The sequence below is a fragment of the Pseudonaja textilis genome, chromosome 4 (assembly GCF_049901715.1).
Source record: "Pseudonaja textilis isolate UNSWEBS1 chromosome 4, rPseTex1.2, whole genome shotgun sequence".
NCBI classification, from domain to species: Eukaryota; Metazoa; Chordata; class Lepidosauria; order Squamata; family Elapidae; genus Pseudonaja; species Pseudonaja textilis.
In genome coordinates, this window is record NC_141993.1 from 21874792 (window position 1) to 21890494 (window position 15703).

General features: G+C 35.7%; 1 protein-coding gene across 10 annotated transcripts in view; it reads left to right on the forward strand.

Annotated features, from left to right (window-relative positions):
- PCDH15 (protocadherin related 15) overlaps window positions 1–15703 on the forward strand; it is a 579778-nt gene that overhangs the window by 457016 nt on the left and 107059 nt on the right. For all 10 annotated transcript variants that reach the window (XM_087932347.1, XM_087932353.1, XM_087932355.1 and 7 more), the window contains 2 exons: window positions 2449–2589; window positions 4059–4171. In XM_087932347.1, coding sequence (XP_087788473.1) covers window positions 2449–2589; window positions 4059–4171 — 254 coding nt within the window. The remainder of the gene's footprint in view (window positions 1–2448; window positions 2590–4058; window positions 4172–15703) is intronic.

The window sequence follows — 15703 nt, forward strand, 5'->3', positions numbered from 1 at the left end:
TGTTGAGCAGTAATTCTATTTCAGATGGTCTTTTTCCGTTTAGCTTGAGATCATCTACGTAAACGAAGTGGGAGACCCTGGCAGATGTTTTTGATATTTGATAGTCTGACTTGTTCAGTATTGTTGATAGAGGAATCAGTGCAATGACAAATATTAAAGGTGAGAGAGAGTCTCCTTCAAAGATTCCTCTCTTTGATATTGACCTGTCCAGTCTATCTCCATTGACCAGCATCTGTGTCTTCTATTGAACCATTGATCTTTGCACAAAGCTCTGACATTTCTATGACTGCTATTTCTGAGCATTTGATTATCCAAACACATGTCAGAGTCAAATGTCATCTTATCATCAATCCAAGATATTTTCAAATTGGTCTTCCTTCACTTGCAGTTTTCCAAAATCATTAGGTAGGAGCTGATTTTTATTCCTTAGCTGTTTGGTCAGTTTTCTTTCTGATAGAAAGAGCTTGTTTTCAACTAAAAGCTTTTGACCTGCATCAGCTACCATACCAATCTACAGTTTTACATCCTTGCAGTATGTTATTAAACTGCTTGGCAATGAGTGGGTCTAGATGAGCCAAATGTTTCAAACTGAAACATGCTATTCATTTTCAGTGTGATGAGTTTCTGGAAAAAGACAGATTATAAATCTAACAAATAATGCTTTTGAAAATATCATTTTCTGCATCAGATCCCCTTCACATCAGCATGGAAACATGGCAATAAATTAATAACTTTGGTAAAATACTGTTATATAAAAGTGCCAAAGGTCCCATTGTTTTGTTACACTTTTTTTTCATAGCAATTATTTTGGAATGAGTATGCAATCTGATGAGCCCATTTTTGTATATCCTAAGTATCCTTTGCCATAGGGGTATAAGTCCTCTTATTTAATTAATGTGTTAAATTGGTTTACAACAAAAATAAGATGATTTTTTAATCACTTAAGGCAACATAAAGGAATAATGATGACAGTAAAAGCGAGCTTATTAGCAAAACTGCAATGTTGCATTTTTGTTAAAAAAAATATGTATTGGATCTAATTTTACATATATGTTCTGCCCAGGAAATGCAGATTAATAATCATCAATCCTTCTAAATGAGAAGGATAGCCTGATACCCTTAGCTGGGACAGAGTTTCTGGTTCCATTTCACATAAGTTTAACACATTGTTTTGGCAACGCAACAAGAAATGAGGAAAGATTTGATCTGCCTTTTCTCTCTAAGTGAACTCAAGGATGTATGCTGGGTACCTGATAAGTCTACAGAAACATTTTGACCACATCATATAATTATCAGTGTATTGAAAAAAAAAAGAATGTATTAAGATTTATAACTTAATAAAAATGAAAAAAATCTGCAAATCCCTGCCAAAATCAAAAGTGCACTGAAGAGTACAAAGAGAGAGAGAGAGAGAGAGAGAGAGAGAGAGAGCGCCAAAATTGCAAGTATTCAGTACAAACGTACTCCTGGAGCTTTGCTTTTTCTTTTAGAAATGAGGGCTGTTCTTTATTCTATTTTTTCTATGTATTTTTTTTTTTTTTGAGAGAGGTTGCACTAATGGTATGGGACTGGGTTGTTTGAGGGACTATCTTGTCCCAGTTTGGTCTGTCCATCTTATTAGGTTTGCCAGAAGAGGCAGTTCCACGATCTTTCTGTTAGGACAGGTCATTTGGTGGTTCCAGGAAGATACACTATTCTGTCATGGCACTCATCCTTTGGAATATCATCCCCTCAAGGATCTGCTTGGGCTCAACCCAGTGGCTTAAAGATGTGATTCCATCCCTAGGCTTGGGTATCTGGATGTCTGGTAGAGTGGTTATGTTGTAAATGGTTTCTTATACCTCAGCTGCTGGTTGTTTTATATTGTATTTCATGTAAATTTTAACATGCTTCATTCTTTTACAGTTTGCAGTTGTTGTAAAGCACCCCAAATTATGTTTCTGAGAGGGGTACCCATATAAATTGAAATTATATCTATGTGTATTTACAGATACACATAATATACGTATATAGCATTTGCCCCAATGAAATTTAATAACATTTATGATGTAATTTCTAATAAATGGGAGGTGGGGAAACAGCTTGTGTTCATACCTGCAGAATCCGAAATTGGTCTTAAGAAAAGTTTTTGGTTAGAATGTGTGTGTGTGTGTGTGTGTGTGTGTGTGTGTGTAGAAAAATATTTCTTTGTAATAAAAAAGTATATTGTGCATCTTTACAATATTAAAGAGCTACCTTGAGGACAAGATGGGCAGCCAATAAATTTTACAAATACATAAATCAATTTTAAATGTTTTTACAGAAGTGGATGCCTAGTATGTTTAAAACACAATAAGAGTATGTCTTATTTTAGAAGCAGTGACCCAGAATGTAATGTGAGGTTATATTTGATTTTTTCGTTCTTACTGTCTAAGCTATGCTAATTTAAAATATACACTTTTTTCATAGGGTACACCAGCAAGTCACGTACGATATAAAGTAGATGTTGTCCAATTCCCATATAGTGCAAGTATCTTTGATGTTGAAGAAGAATCTGGACGTGTAATAACCAGAGTGAATCTTAATGAAGAACCTAGTACATTGTTTAAGGTAACTGTACACCTATACATTTCAATATGCTTAAAACAGCCTTCCTGGAGTCTTTCTGCTATGTTTGGAATTAAAACTTATTTGTTTCATAGGCAGCACAACCAATTTACCTACTGGATGGCAGATTGATGAATTCCATTTTAATATGTTGCATAATAATGCCACTAGAATGATTCTACACAGAGTTTGCTCTATGCAATAATACTGATAGCCAGTCTTTAATACATGTTTATGCATACACAGATACATTTACAAATCAAGTGCAGTAACTTAACCAGAAATTAAATTAACATTTAAAAAAGAATGCTTTGACTGAATACTTCTTTGGGTTTCACTGAAGTTTTGTTGTATTTTATTCTTAATATGAATAATACTTATAAAATACAGGCAGTCCTAATTGTGAGTGGATTTTCTGTCACCGAGTACATTTAGTCCTCAACTTATGACCAAAATTGAGCCCAAAAATTATGTTGTTAAGTTACATATTTATGTAATAAATATGCTATCTCTACTTAAATATGTTATCTCTACTCCCTTTCCCTTCTGTACTTTTTTGTTAGAACTCTAGTGCAACTGAGATTCATTTCAAAGGATACTTCTGCCAGAAAATTGAAATTAGCTTTAGAAATGTGCCTAGTCATCAGCTTTTTAATCAGAGAATTAATCTTCACCAAAATGTTTATATTGTATGTAAAAACCAAACAGTATGGAGTAAGCCGTCTGGTATTATTAAGAACCGTGGTGGCATAGTGGATGGAGTGCAGTATTGCAGGCTGACTCTCACTGGCTGGAGTTTGAGTCCTTTGATCCGGACCAGCTCAAGGTTGACTCAGCCTTTCATCCTTCTGACGTCAGTAAAATGAAGACTTAGATTGTTGGGAGTAATATATTGACTCTGTAAACTTTTTAGAGAACTTTGTAACATACTATGAAGTGGTATATAAACCTAAGCACTTTTGCTATTATACATGCAGCAAATTTTTTTTAATGAGGTTTATGTTGAGGTTGATTATATGTCATCAAGTTGTTTCTAATTCATAGCAACCTCTTAGATTTTATCCATGCCTAACCTGATCTTTCAGGTCTTCAAATTATGCTGAAATGAAATATCTAAACCCACATACAAAAAGAATTCAATGGGAGTAAGGAAACTTTTCAAGAGACACCTGAACATCTCTAACAGTGATTTTGTTTCTATTTATTTATCCCTAAGAAAATGCACGCTTAAAATGTGCTGGTTGAAAATATTTATAGAACTGAGCTTTACAGTTAGAATTTCAGAGTAGAACAAAAAAAGATCAGAGGTTTGTTTTTTTAATGCATTGGCTTTTGGAATGTATGGTGCATATTTTATTATTTTTATTTACATTTGTTACATTTTTGATATGATTAATAAAATAAACCCCCAATCTCCAAAATTATTGAATTGAGAAACATATGTTCAGTCATTGGGTTTGTGTGCTTTACAGCTTGTGGTCATTGCCTATGATGATGGAGATCCGGTGAAGTTTAATACAACTACTGTAGAAATTTCCGTGTTGCAACCCTCAGTAATTCCACGGTTTACCCAGGATGAGTACAGGTATAATATCTTCTCGCATTAATATTATTTTTGAACAAAATTGGAGGGTAGACATTGGCTTTCTTAACTCTTATATTCAAGATGTTGACCTTAACTTTTAAAAGCCTAATTGGGCCAAGACCTTCAATACATTTATATTTAGGAACTCTATAACAATATTGCACATGTACAAAAGAATCTTTTTGGAGGGGGGTCCACATTAGACCTGGCCTTCTGCACAGATGTTTAGGGAAGCAACATATATCATTCGTTTTTAGAATTGTTTTCAATTGAATGTATAAATGATTTATGTGTTTGTATGATATGCACTATTGTGCCTTCTAGTTTGCTGCTATCTAATTATAACATTATATTCTGAGAGCCATGGTGTTTTAAAGTAGAGCAAGTTATTTTTTTAAAGAGCAAATCTTTTTTGCTGTTGTTGTTGTGTATATTTTGGGCTTAGGTTAAATAATTAGAGCACAGTAACACTGGTTAGAGGTTACATCCTGGACTTTTGGCAGAATATGTAGCATGCAGAAAGGTCTAGTACTATTAAATACAGGCAATTGTTCACAAGTGCTTATAAAACTGCACAGGATGTTTCTGTTCTGGCTTTCAGTATTAGGAAAAAGGTGATGCGAAGTCAATTAAATAGTGCTTACAACATTTAGAATATTGCCATTTGAGTTTTCTGGTTGTGCAGTTGTCCTTTTCTGGCAAGTATCCAAATACAAAGGTTTGCAGTACACATGTGCTTTATGCAGAGGGTGACCATGCTCTTAAGTTTTCAGATTGCCAAATGCAAAAACTATGTTTCTTCCTCTGTTGAACTGAAACAAAAAGAAAAAAAAATAACTATTGTGGATAAGCATTAGGATGAAACCTCAAAGGAGAGGAGAATATTTGTTTTCCTTTTCTTGTGTTGTTCATGACATGTGTTAAATTGATTCCTTTGCTGTTCATTCATCTAGACGGTGTTCTAGACTCCAATCAAAGCAAGCATAAGTTCTGCCTGCTGGCCACATTACTTTTTATTTTCCTTTGTATCTTGTGTTTGATAAAAAATATTAAAAATAAATAAATATTTAAAAAGAATTTTAAAAATAAAACAAATAGTAGTGGTATTAGTAGTAGTAGTAGTAGAAAAAATAAATAATAATAACAATAATAAAAAATAATAAAAGACAGAATAATATATTGCTATTGGTGATGGATTAAGTGTGAGCAGTTAAAGTTTGCCTAATTTTATATACTGCACAGCAGAATTTGGTCACACTCAGAGAAACGTTAAAACAGCGAGATATTTATATCAAATAAGCATTCCAAATATCTGAAGGACATTAACTTTAGCGCTCTGAAATGCACTTCCTGCAGCAGTTTTGGAGGGCCGATATAGAAAAATACCATATGAACTGAGATTATGTCCCTGTGTACAAGGGACCATTTAAACTCTAGCTCATGTCCTTCTGTACTGCATCTTCTATAGGGACTCATGGACTCAGTTTATAATATCTTACCTAATAAAATATCCAGGAAATACTGATATTTTTATGTGCAAGTGCTATCATCAGATCGGTATTCGTACTTGGAATAGAGATAGATTTTTCAGGTCAGCTGAATCACATACATATAAATAAGAACAGAATGTACACAAAAATGAATTGATATGTAAAGGTGTGATAAGCTGTAAATGTTTATGTTCTAGAGTTGTAGAGAAGTGACTTACTAAAAAAAAAATTAAATATTTCTGCAGAAAAATAATAGAAAACTTCCTTTGTCATTTTACCCCATTTAAAAAAATTGTGAGACCAGATGGAAAATTAGGCCTAAAGGACAAAATGTTTTCATTGTTGTTGTTTTATCTTCAGAATAAATTCTCTTGTGGTAAATTCTCTTTTTAATAACTTAAAAGTTCCAAAGTATGCTGTTTTTTATTAATTAATGCATAACTTCTCTTGTCCTCTTCTGCAGTTAGAAAGTCAGAGTTACTTGCCTTGGATTACTATTCTAGGCAATAAATTGCTAACTAAATGCGCAATCAATAATAATACGCATTGCCTGTGGACACATTTAACAGGTGTTCAGGCATTTTATTTTCAAGCACTAAATACAGTAACATATTTCAATTTTTTCCAAGGAGCATATTCAGTCTTAGGCTGCACTTGGAGAGATGCCAATTCTTATGAAACTTTTAAAAAGTTTATTTTAATAAGAAAGTTGATGGCCTCAGCAACTGATACTGTGGTTATTTATTATTTTATTATTTAAATTTATACACACAAAAAAAATTCAATAACAATCTAATATAAAAACAAAATAACCCATCATAGTCTCATACATCCACACAATTACATTGGCTTTACTCTGCTTCTGTGTTTCCATGGCAAAACTATGTTTTCAGGGCTTTACAAAAAGCCAGCAGGGTTGCGGTCAACTCAGCCTATTCAGCCAGATGACACTCCTAGCTGATAGGTCTTGCAATACGCCTCTCCTGCCAAATGGGATGTGATGGGTTAGATATAATTGGGGAGAGCCAGTTTGTTAAAGGGGAGCAATCAACTTTTATATAGGGCACAGAACAAATTGATTACATGCATTCAGTATATGATAGGTATATCAAAAAGCAACAAGTCATTAATGTGCAATTAAAGCTTTGCTTTTGTTAGACATTAGAAAAGACAGACATCCTTAGATATAATACCTATAATTTCTGTTTCTTGAGATAGCTAATGGTCCCAGAAATCCTTTTGTCTTTTGTAAAATCTGTTGCATCTCCTCCTATCCCACCCAGATTTGTTTCTTTCAGGCACTTCAGAATGCAGTCCTATTGTTTGGTTGCCCTGACCATTGTTTCTGAAAAGGCTAGTTTTGGGGCATTAGAGGAAGTGACTTAGATTCAAAGGAGAAAAAAAACTTCTTGAACTTAAATCCCAAAATTTTACATAACCATGAGTCCAGAAGAATCCCAGATTGCATATAGGCTTTGGTAAAGGGCAAGATTTTTTCTATAACTATGGCATTATTATTATTATTTAATTATGATAATATATTACAAAGTGTTATCTCTTAATAGAATTAAGGCTCTGCTGTTCTTTAATATCAAATGCTGGCATGAAAGTTCATAGTTCCTTATCAGAACTTGTAACACTAAGGCATCAGGAGACATTTTGAGTGAAGACTTGTAAATGTTGTATTTCAATAGGAAATTAGAAAGGCTATTAATGCTCTTAAAGCCAATGTAAATTTGTGTGTGTGTGTGTGTGTTGGTCTGTGTGTGTGTGTGTGTGTGTGCGCGCACACATTTGCATATACATATGAAAGAAAATTGTACATCTTTCTTACAAGGATAGGCTGAAGAAATTATCTATAGTGGATGTCAATTAGTTATTCCCCTGTCTGTGAGTTAATTTGGCAATTGAATTTGAAAGAACAGTAATTTAACTTTTGTAAAAGAGATATACACACTGCACACATACACATGCATGCATGCACACACACACATATTTATGTATGCCTATTTTTGTATTTAAATGTAAAATAGAACTATACAAACACATATAAACTTATAATCTCCAAATAAAAGGTAATGCTTAAGAGTTGCAAGCAAATTGGTAATCCAGTATTCATTTTGTTGGTTTGTATATAATATAAATTTTGGAATTGACTTATACCATACCGAAAATCCGATTTACAGCTGACTTAAAATATAAGGAGTATTGTCATTCTTTCTTCATATCATTTCTTCCTTCCTTCTTTCCTTCTTCCTTTTCTCCCCCTTCCCCACCCCTCCCCTTCCTCTCTCTCTCTCTCTCTCTCTCTCTCTCTCTCTCTTTCTTTCTTTCTTTCTTTCTTTCTTTCTTTCTTTCTTTCTCTCTTTCTTTCTCAAAACTGCTCTTTAATTACTGGAAACTTTTACAGCAGGCAATCATCAATAGATGATTTAGGGGCATGATTCAAAGTCCTTGCGTCAAACAATGCAAACTATATTTTGCATTTCTATAAACCCTCCATATTCAGCCCCGAACGAGTTGTAATAAATTTGGACTACAATAGTACTCTACATTATCCTTTATTTACTCAAAATTTCCTCGGAAGGCCAAAAATGGCTAAAGTTATACTTTTGTAATCATTCTTGCTTTTTTCCCCATCTATTTTCTGTTTATTTTGTATGCAGACTTTTACTAGGTCATTGTCCTAACATCCTTTGTTCTTAATAACAGTAACATTTTCACTGAAAAATATAGAAAAGCTTCCTCTTCTGAAATATTCAGAAAGGGACAACAGAATATTCTTCCTCAGAAGATTACGTATGAGAGGATTTTTTTTTCCCCTGTCTTCTTTCAAAGTCTAATAAATGAAGCTCAGAAAATATCCTAAAGGGAATTTAATACAAAAGACATGAGACATATAATCAAAACAAGGTTTTGCATCAGCGGCCACAATAACCAAAGACTTTTTTCTGATTATTTCTATCAAGCAAGAAAAAACATTTTAGCCCCTGCCTTTATCAAAATAAAACAACTGACAAATGGCAACATCACTTAACAAAATTGTTTTAAACAAATCAAATAAATGTAGCAACTGAATTCAGTAATCCATTTTATTTATCAAGGGAGGTTTTCACTTCATTCCAGGCTAGATTGTAACCTTCGCATAGTTTATTTACCTTTCAGTTATCTCACAATATTTAACTACTTGAGTTATTTAAAGAGGATGGTATGCTTTCCCATTTTTATGATTCTGCTGAATCTGTGATAAATATATTTAAACGTGTGGTCTTCACAAAATTATTGGAAAAATTACACAAAGTTGCATTGCTCCTGACGTTATTAAGTCCCTCAGAATGATGTTTGACATTTAAAGATAATAGGCCATGTCAGTGGTTCATTGTAATAATACCCAAACTCCCTTGTCATCGCTTTTTAGAGGTAAATACCATTGGAAAGGTCAAAACTTTGTGAACTAATATGAGAAGTTTGAAGAGGGTGCATCGTGAAAAATTTCACAGCTCTGTGGAACATTCTTTGCAAATAATGTCACTCACACTGGGAAAATATGGTTTATTGCAGTGGTATGCAGAGACAAAAGCGTGCAAAAATGAAATTGTCTGGAAATATATAGAACTTTAAAATAAAATACATTTCTCCTTTGATAAAACATTGAAACATTGTTTTAATTATGAGCTATCTTTCATAACATGGAACTGCCACCAGTACAGGAAAGGATAACCCAGATAATTTTCAAGGTTGCTTCAGTTTCCAGAAGTTACACTGATAAATGAAATATGTATGTATGTGTGTGTGTGTATATATATATATGGTATTCGGCTTTGCTTGGGTATTTTCCCAGAAGCCTGATGATGGCAGATGAGATTCTGCTGAAACGTCGCTACAACTTTAAAAGCACAACTACTATGACGTGGGAAAATACCTGAGCAAAGCCGAATGCCATACATGTAAGTACCCGCGAAAACTTAAGTGAGTGAGCTGTGATCTTGCTGTTTGGCTTCGAGTTCTATCCTATGAAGATGCAGCACGACCACGAACTCGAAACCAAACAGCAAGATCACAGCTCACCAACTCAAATCCCCCAGCAACTAAGACTAACCTGAGCACAACCAAGCCCCCACCTGAACAGAACACGCCTCCAGCCAATCAGAACACAGCCAAACCCCCTACCAATGAGAACACACCCCCACCCAATCAGAACACAGCCAAGCCCCCACCCAATCAAGTCCCACCCCCACTAGCAGTTAAAAGGAAGAAGCAGCTGCAATCTCACATCAGTCTGAGAAGCAAGAGCCGAAGACAGAAGCCTGAAGATGATGAATGAGACTTCATCGAAACGTTGCCTAGATACTTCGAATCTTACGCAGGAGAAAACCCGAACAACCAAAGATCCACATACAAATACCATGAGAACCTCAGAAAACATATATATATATATATATATATATATATATATATATATATATATATATATATATATATATATATATATATATACACATTTCATTTCTCTCTCTCTCTCTCTCTCTCTCTCTCTCTCTCTCTCTCTCTCTCTCTCTCTCTCTCTCTCTCTCTCTCTCTCTCCATATCTGGTATTTGCTGTCACATAGACAATCAAGTTTTAACAATATGTTTTCACAAGCTGAGAGCTAAAAGGTTGCTCTGTAGATGTGCTAGAAGTTGGGTTTGTTCATGACTGACAGGTTTCACAGGAACAGATTTTCTTGTATCTTTATTTAAAGGAAAATGCTAAAATTATAATCAAAGAATTCCAGGCACTGCTGTTTCATAGACATAAGACCCATATAGAGTAGCAATGTACATACTATATATAATATTTATGTCTGTCTGACTCCTTCCTCTCTTTGTGTAAGAGTTTTGTGTGGGTGAGCTGGTTTCCATATGTCTTTGCTTTTTGTTCAGATTAGGTAGAATATTGTTTCACTGAGAATTGTTGCACTGTGGGTTCAAAAAGGAGAAGCCTACAGCATTTTAAAGTTTTTCAGCATTTTTTCTTAGTCTTGCATTATTCAGTTTGACACCCACCCTGTACTTGTTTTACAATACAATATAATTAGCTTGGTTCTCAAAAGAAAAATAATGCAAGAAAAGAGGATGAAATTACTGCTTTATTTCAGAATGACTTACAACAGCAAAACTTATGCAATCTTGTTAAAAATAAATAAATCAACATAAATAAAATCAAGGACTTCATTTTTTTCCAAAAAAGGGCTTTCATTCTCATTCTGCTTTATGTAAGAAAGCCTCTTGTAGAATCCAAAAGTTGTTAATGTTTTAAAAGGGTTTCTAAATCAATTTGGAATGCAACAGCTTCCTAATTAAAGATGTATACTTAAATTGCTTGAAATATAAAACAAGAACTAGTACAAGCCAATTTCAAGAGTCTAATCCTAAGTTCAAATACTAGTTTGTTTATTATTTAATAGTATAATATGTGGTTTGCATACATCAAAGTTCTGCATCACAAACAAAGCTATCAAAACTGGGAAAAAACCATTTCTGAGTCAGTAACAAGGTCATATTTTTTTAGCATAGAACAAGATTGTTAACCCATGCAGAACCAACTCACTCATTCTATGTAAGGCTTCAGTTTCCATGTGACACCTACATGTATCAAAACACGCATCTGTATCCTGCTTCTGTGCACTTGTTGTGACTCAATACTCAGATATTAAAGGCTGGGACCAAAGAATCACTAAATCTATGGGACAGAGCTAGCAATAAACTAATGTTGCACTCTTACATGTCAGCAGCTATTCTCCTAAATCAGGGGTGTCAAACTTGATTCCGTTGAGAACCATATCAAGATTTTGTTTGCCCTTGGGGTCCTAGGGTGGGTATGGCCTCATCATCACAGCTGACTGGGTAGGCGTGGCCAGGGCAGCATGGGCCAGTCCTTTACTATCTCAGGAATGGCATCGTGAGACAATTCTGAGCGTATTACAGGCTGGATTCATCCTGTGGGCCACCAGATTGACAAATCTGTCCTTAAATAAATTGAAGATTCAAAGAAGGAAAAGCTGCTTGAGCTATAATTTGCAGTACAAACACATTTGCAAATCAGCTGGTGGGTTACTTTTACCAATGTATTTATATAAATTTTATTCAAAATTTCAAGACTTTGACAATAATGGGGAGCAACGGGTTGAAACTAAACCCAGGCAAGACCAAGTGGCTCTGGGTTTGGGGTTCATTGGCTCAGGGAAAATTGCCACCTTTGGTCTTGGATGGGTGGCACTACCCCCAAACAGACCCTGTGCATAATCTATGGATTCTTCTGGACTCATGACTCCTGCTCAAAGAACAGATGGGTTGTGAACTGTGGGTTGTGCACCAGTTATACCCTTTCCTGGAACAAGAATACCTATTCACAGTCACTCATGCCCTACTCACTTCCTGTCTTGACTATTGCAATGCGCTCTACATGGGGCTCCCCTTGAAGAGCATCTGGAAACTCCAGTTGGTGCAGAAGTCACCAACCCACATGGTTTTATGCAGACCCCGTCAGCAAGCTACCGTCAATCACAATTCATACTAGTGGTCCGCAGGATTTAAAATTATGAGTTTGGTGGTCCCTGAGGTCCAAAAGGTTGGTGACCCCTGCTTTGGAATTCAAATAGTCCTCGACTTAAGACCACAGTTGAGCTCAATATTTAAGTTGCTAAGTGAGACAGCTGTTAAGTGAATTTTCTAACAAATCAGGAGGATTTTTTTTTTAAGATTTGCAAATGTGACTTGCTTACAATTAAGAAAACCATCTACCATCCCAACTTGAATCTACTTGGTGTTACTAGGCATATAGGGCAAAATTAAAAAAAGGAGAGGGGAATCAACTAAATTCAGTAGACTTTAATTGGCTATATTGTATTAACTTCCCTGCCCATGCTGGTAGATGTAGACTCAGATGGTTGGAGAATTCAATTATTGCATCATGGGATACAAGTCATCATTTATGTTGAAGATGTTAGGTTTATTTAAAAGCCTAGTGTGGCATCTCCATGCAGCACTGGGTTTACAGAAGCTGTCATCAAATATTCACATAGCAACAGCGTATTAAGGTGGTGATCAATTTACCTTTTCCCCAGCATGATCACACAATTACCAGGTGAAGTTTGAGCTCATAGCATAAATGCCCCTGCAAGAATGAGTGGGTTTCTAACATAATATACTTCTGAGATTGAGTCTTAATAGCCTGCTAACACAGCTGTTCGGGATGATTAAGAACTTATGATGATGATGTTGAAGCCTCAAGTATCCATTTTAGAAATATGAAAGGAACTTGGCAGAGGGGGAGTTCACCTTCATGTTGACTTTTGACACAGATGTCACTGAGATGTTTGAAGCTTCATCTTGTGCAATTTAATGAAATTCCTTTTTTGAGTCAACAGCACTTTTATTCCTGACCATCTCAGCTTATTCAAGTTAAGTGGTGCGGTGAGCATCTTTTTTGCAGCAATGTACTTTTGGGCTCAGTGGTGGGTTTCAAAAAGTTTTCCTACTGGTTTGGCATAAGTGCACGCTTTGCATGCACGTGCGCCAAACACATGCTTTGCACATGTGCAGCATTTGCAACTCACGTTCTGCTGCAAGCCCTGTGTGTAAAACAGCTGACACACGGCAATCGGCTGTGCTGGGTGAAGAAGCTGAGGTTGAAAAGCAGGAAATAAAGTTCAGTATAGAGCCAGAGTGGGTGGGAGGGCCCAGCAGCTGATCATCAGAGTGAACCAGTTTGCTCACAGATGATTGTCGGAGCTACTGGTTTGATCAAACCAGGCCAAACCAGTAGAATACCGCCACTGGTTGCACTTAAAAGAAAAAGTAGTTCCCACCTTTTGAAATCTTCTGTAGATCCTTTGAACATCAACTGTTTAATGATCAACTATTTAAAGTCATAAAAAACAAACTTTTCAAGACAAGATTTTTGAGAAAATAAAATATTTGCAACTTTTGTCATTTCCTAACAATCTACTAGCTAATTTGGGCTTAGTTTGGGGACAGAATCAGACTGAAGATGACTTTTGCTCGGGGGCGGGCGAGGAAGTGTGGTTCTATTTATCCTGCCAAATCTTTCAGCTGCTTTTGCTATATTGTTAAGCACAATATTATACTAAACTGTGTGTCACCTCAAAAATATTGTTCTGGTCTTTTAGAGTTGTCAGCAGAAAGGGAGTGGGGGGAGTAATGCATACCTTAAATATTTTCATAGATAACTGCTAGGCAGCCGAAACTTCTGGCACACAAGATTATTACTGGAGAGCATGATTGATAACTCTTGACAACGGATGTGTTCCATTGGAGAATATACATCCAGGGGGTGGGGGAAAACCAGGGTCAAGGGTGAGGTGAATGATGTGTCTCAGTGTTGGCTGCACCCAGGTAACGCTGACATGTTCTCTCCTAATAAAAAATTTTTAAACTCTGAGAGATGTGGCTAGAGATTCAGGATTCGAATGGGGGTGGATTGTCGGAGCACTTATACTGTGAGCTGCAGGTTTCACTTCTACTTGCAGGGATATACACAGAAAATAGCACCTGTTCTTCTGTACGATGGTGGCTATGTTATGAGTTGCCTCAAAACCATGGTTATTCAACAACTATCTGAACCTCTTTGAGTTGATCATGAGAAGTTTTGGTGTCATCAGTAAATTGATGCTCAGTTGTATTCCAGTAGACAATAAAGAGGATGACTTTGATGGAAACAGGGAAGGTCTGTTACCAAGGCAACAAACAGATAGGCATTGCAGAAGTTTTGATGAGGAAGGAATCAGATAGACCCTGAATTCAAATTCAACTGAAGCTATAAGAAGAGAAGCACATGGAAATATGCAGGATCTTAATAAAAGTAGTTTTAGATATGCCTGGCATCTGTTTATTTTTTATTTATTTATTTATTTTTGTCAATTGCTTACAAGATAATAGGTATAAGTAAAAACATAGTTATGAATACAGGGCTACATATAAGAAAAATAAAAGAAACAATAGGACAGGGACGCTAGGCACATTGGTGCGCTTATGCACGCCCCCTACAGGCCTCTTAGGAAAGGAGTGAGGTCAATAGAAGACAGTCTAAGGTTAAAGTTTTTGAAGTTTGGAGAAGAAACCACAGAGTCAGGTAGAGTATTCCAGACATTGACCACTCTGTTGCTGAAGTCATATTTCCTGCAATCAAGTTTGGTGCGGTTAACCTTGAGTTTGTATTTATTGTTTGCTCTTGTGTTGTTATGGTTGAAGCTGAAGTATTCATTGACAGGTAGGACATTGCAATGTATGATTTTATATACTATACTTAGATTTGACCGAAGGCGGCGTAGTTCTAGGTTTTCTAGGTCTAGAATTTCAAGTCTGGTGGCATAAGGTATGAGTAGAGGAGTGGAGAACTCTTCTTGTGAAATATTTCTGGACTTTCTCAACTGTGTTAATATCAGACATGTAATGTGGGTTCCAAACTGATGAGCTGTATTCAAGTATTGGTCTAGCAAATGTTTTGTATGCTCTAGTTATTAGTGTAATATTACCAGAGAAAAAACTACGTAAGATTAGGTTAACAACTCTTAATGCCTTTTTGACTATGTAGTTACAGTGGGCTCTAGCACTTAGATCATTAGAGAAGAGTACTCCAAGATCCTTGACAGAGTTTGGATCATCAACAAGGTCTTGACTATTCAGCCTCTATTTTATTTTCTGATTTTTTTTGCCAATATGTAGGATAGAGCATTTATTTGTTGAGATTGAAGTTGCCATTTGATTGACCATTCTGATACATAGTCGAGGGTTTTTTTGAAGGATAGCAGTATTGTCTGTGATTTTGAATAGCTTTACATCATCAGCGAAGAGAACGCAGTTGCTCTTGATATGATCACAGGGGTCATTTATGTAGAGTATGAAAAGAGTTGGTCCTAGAACACTGCCTTGGGGGACAACACTGTTGACAGGTACAAGAATTTGATAGGACGCTCCCAATTTTGACCATTTGTTGTCTGTTTGACAGGAATGCTTCTATCCAGCTATGCAGGTGACCAGA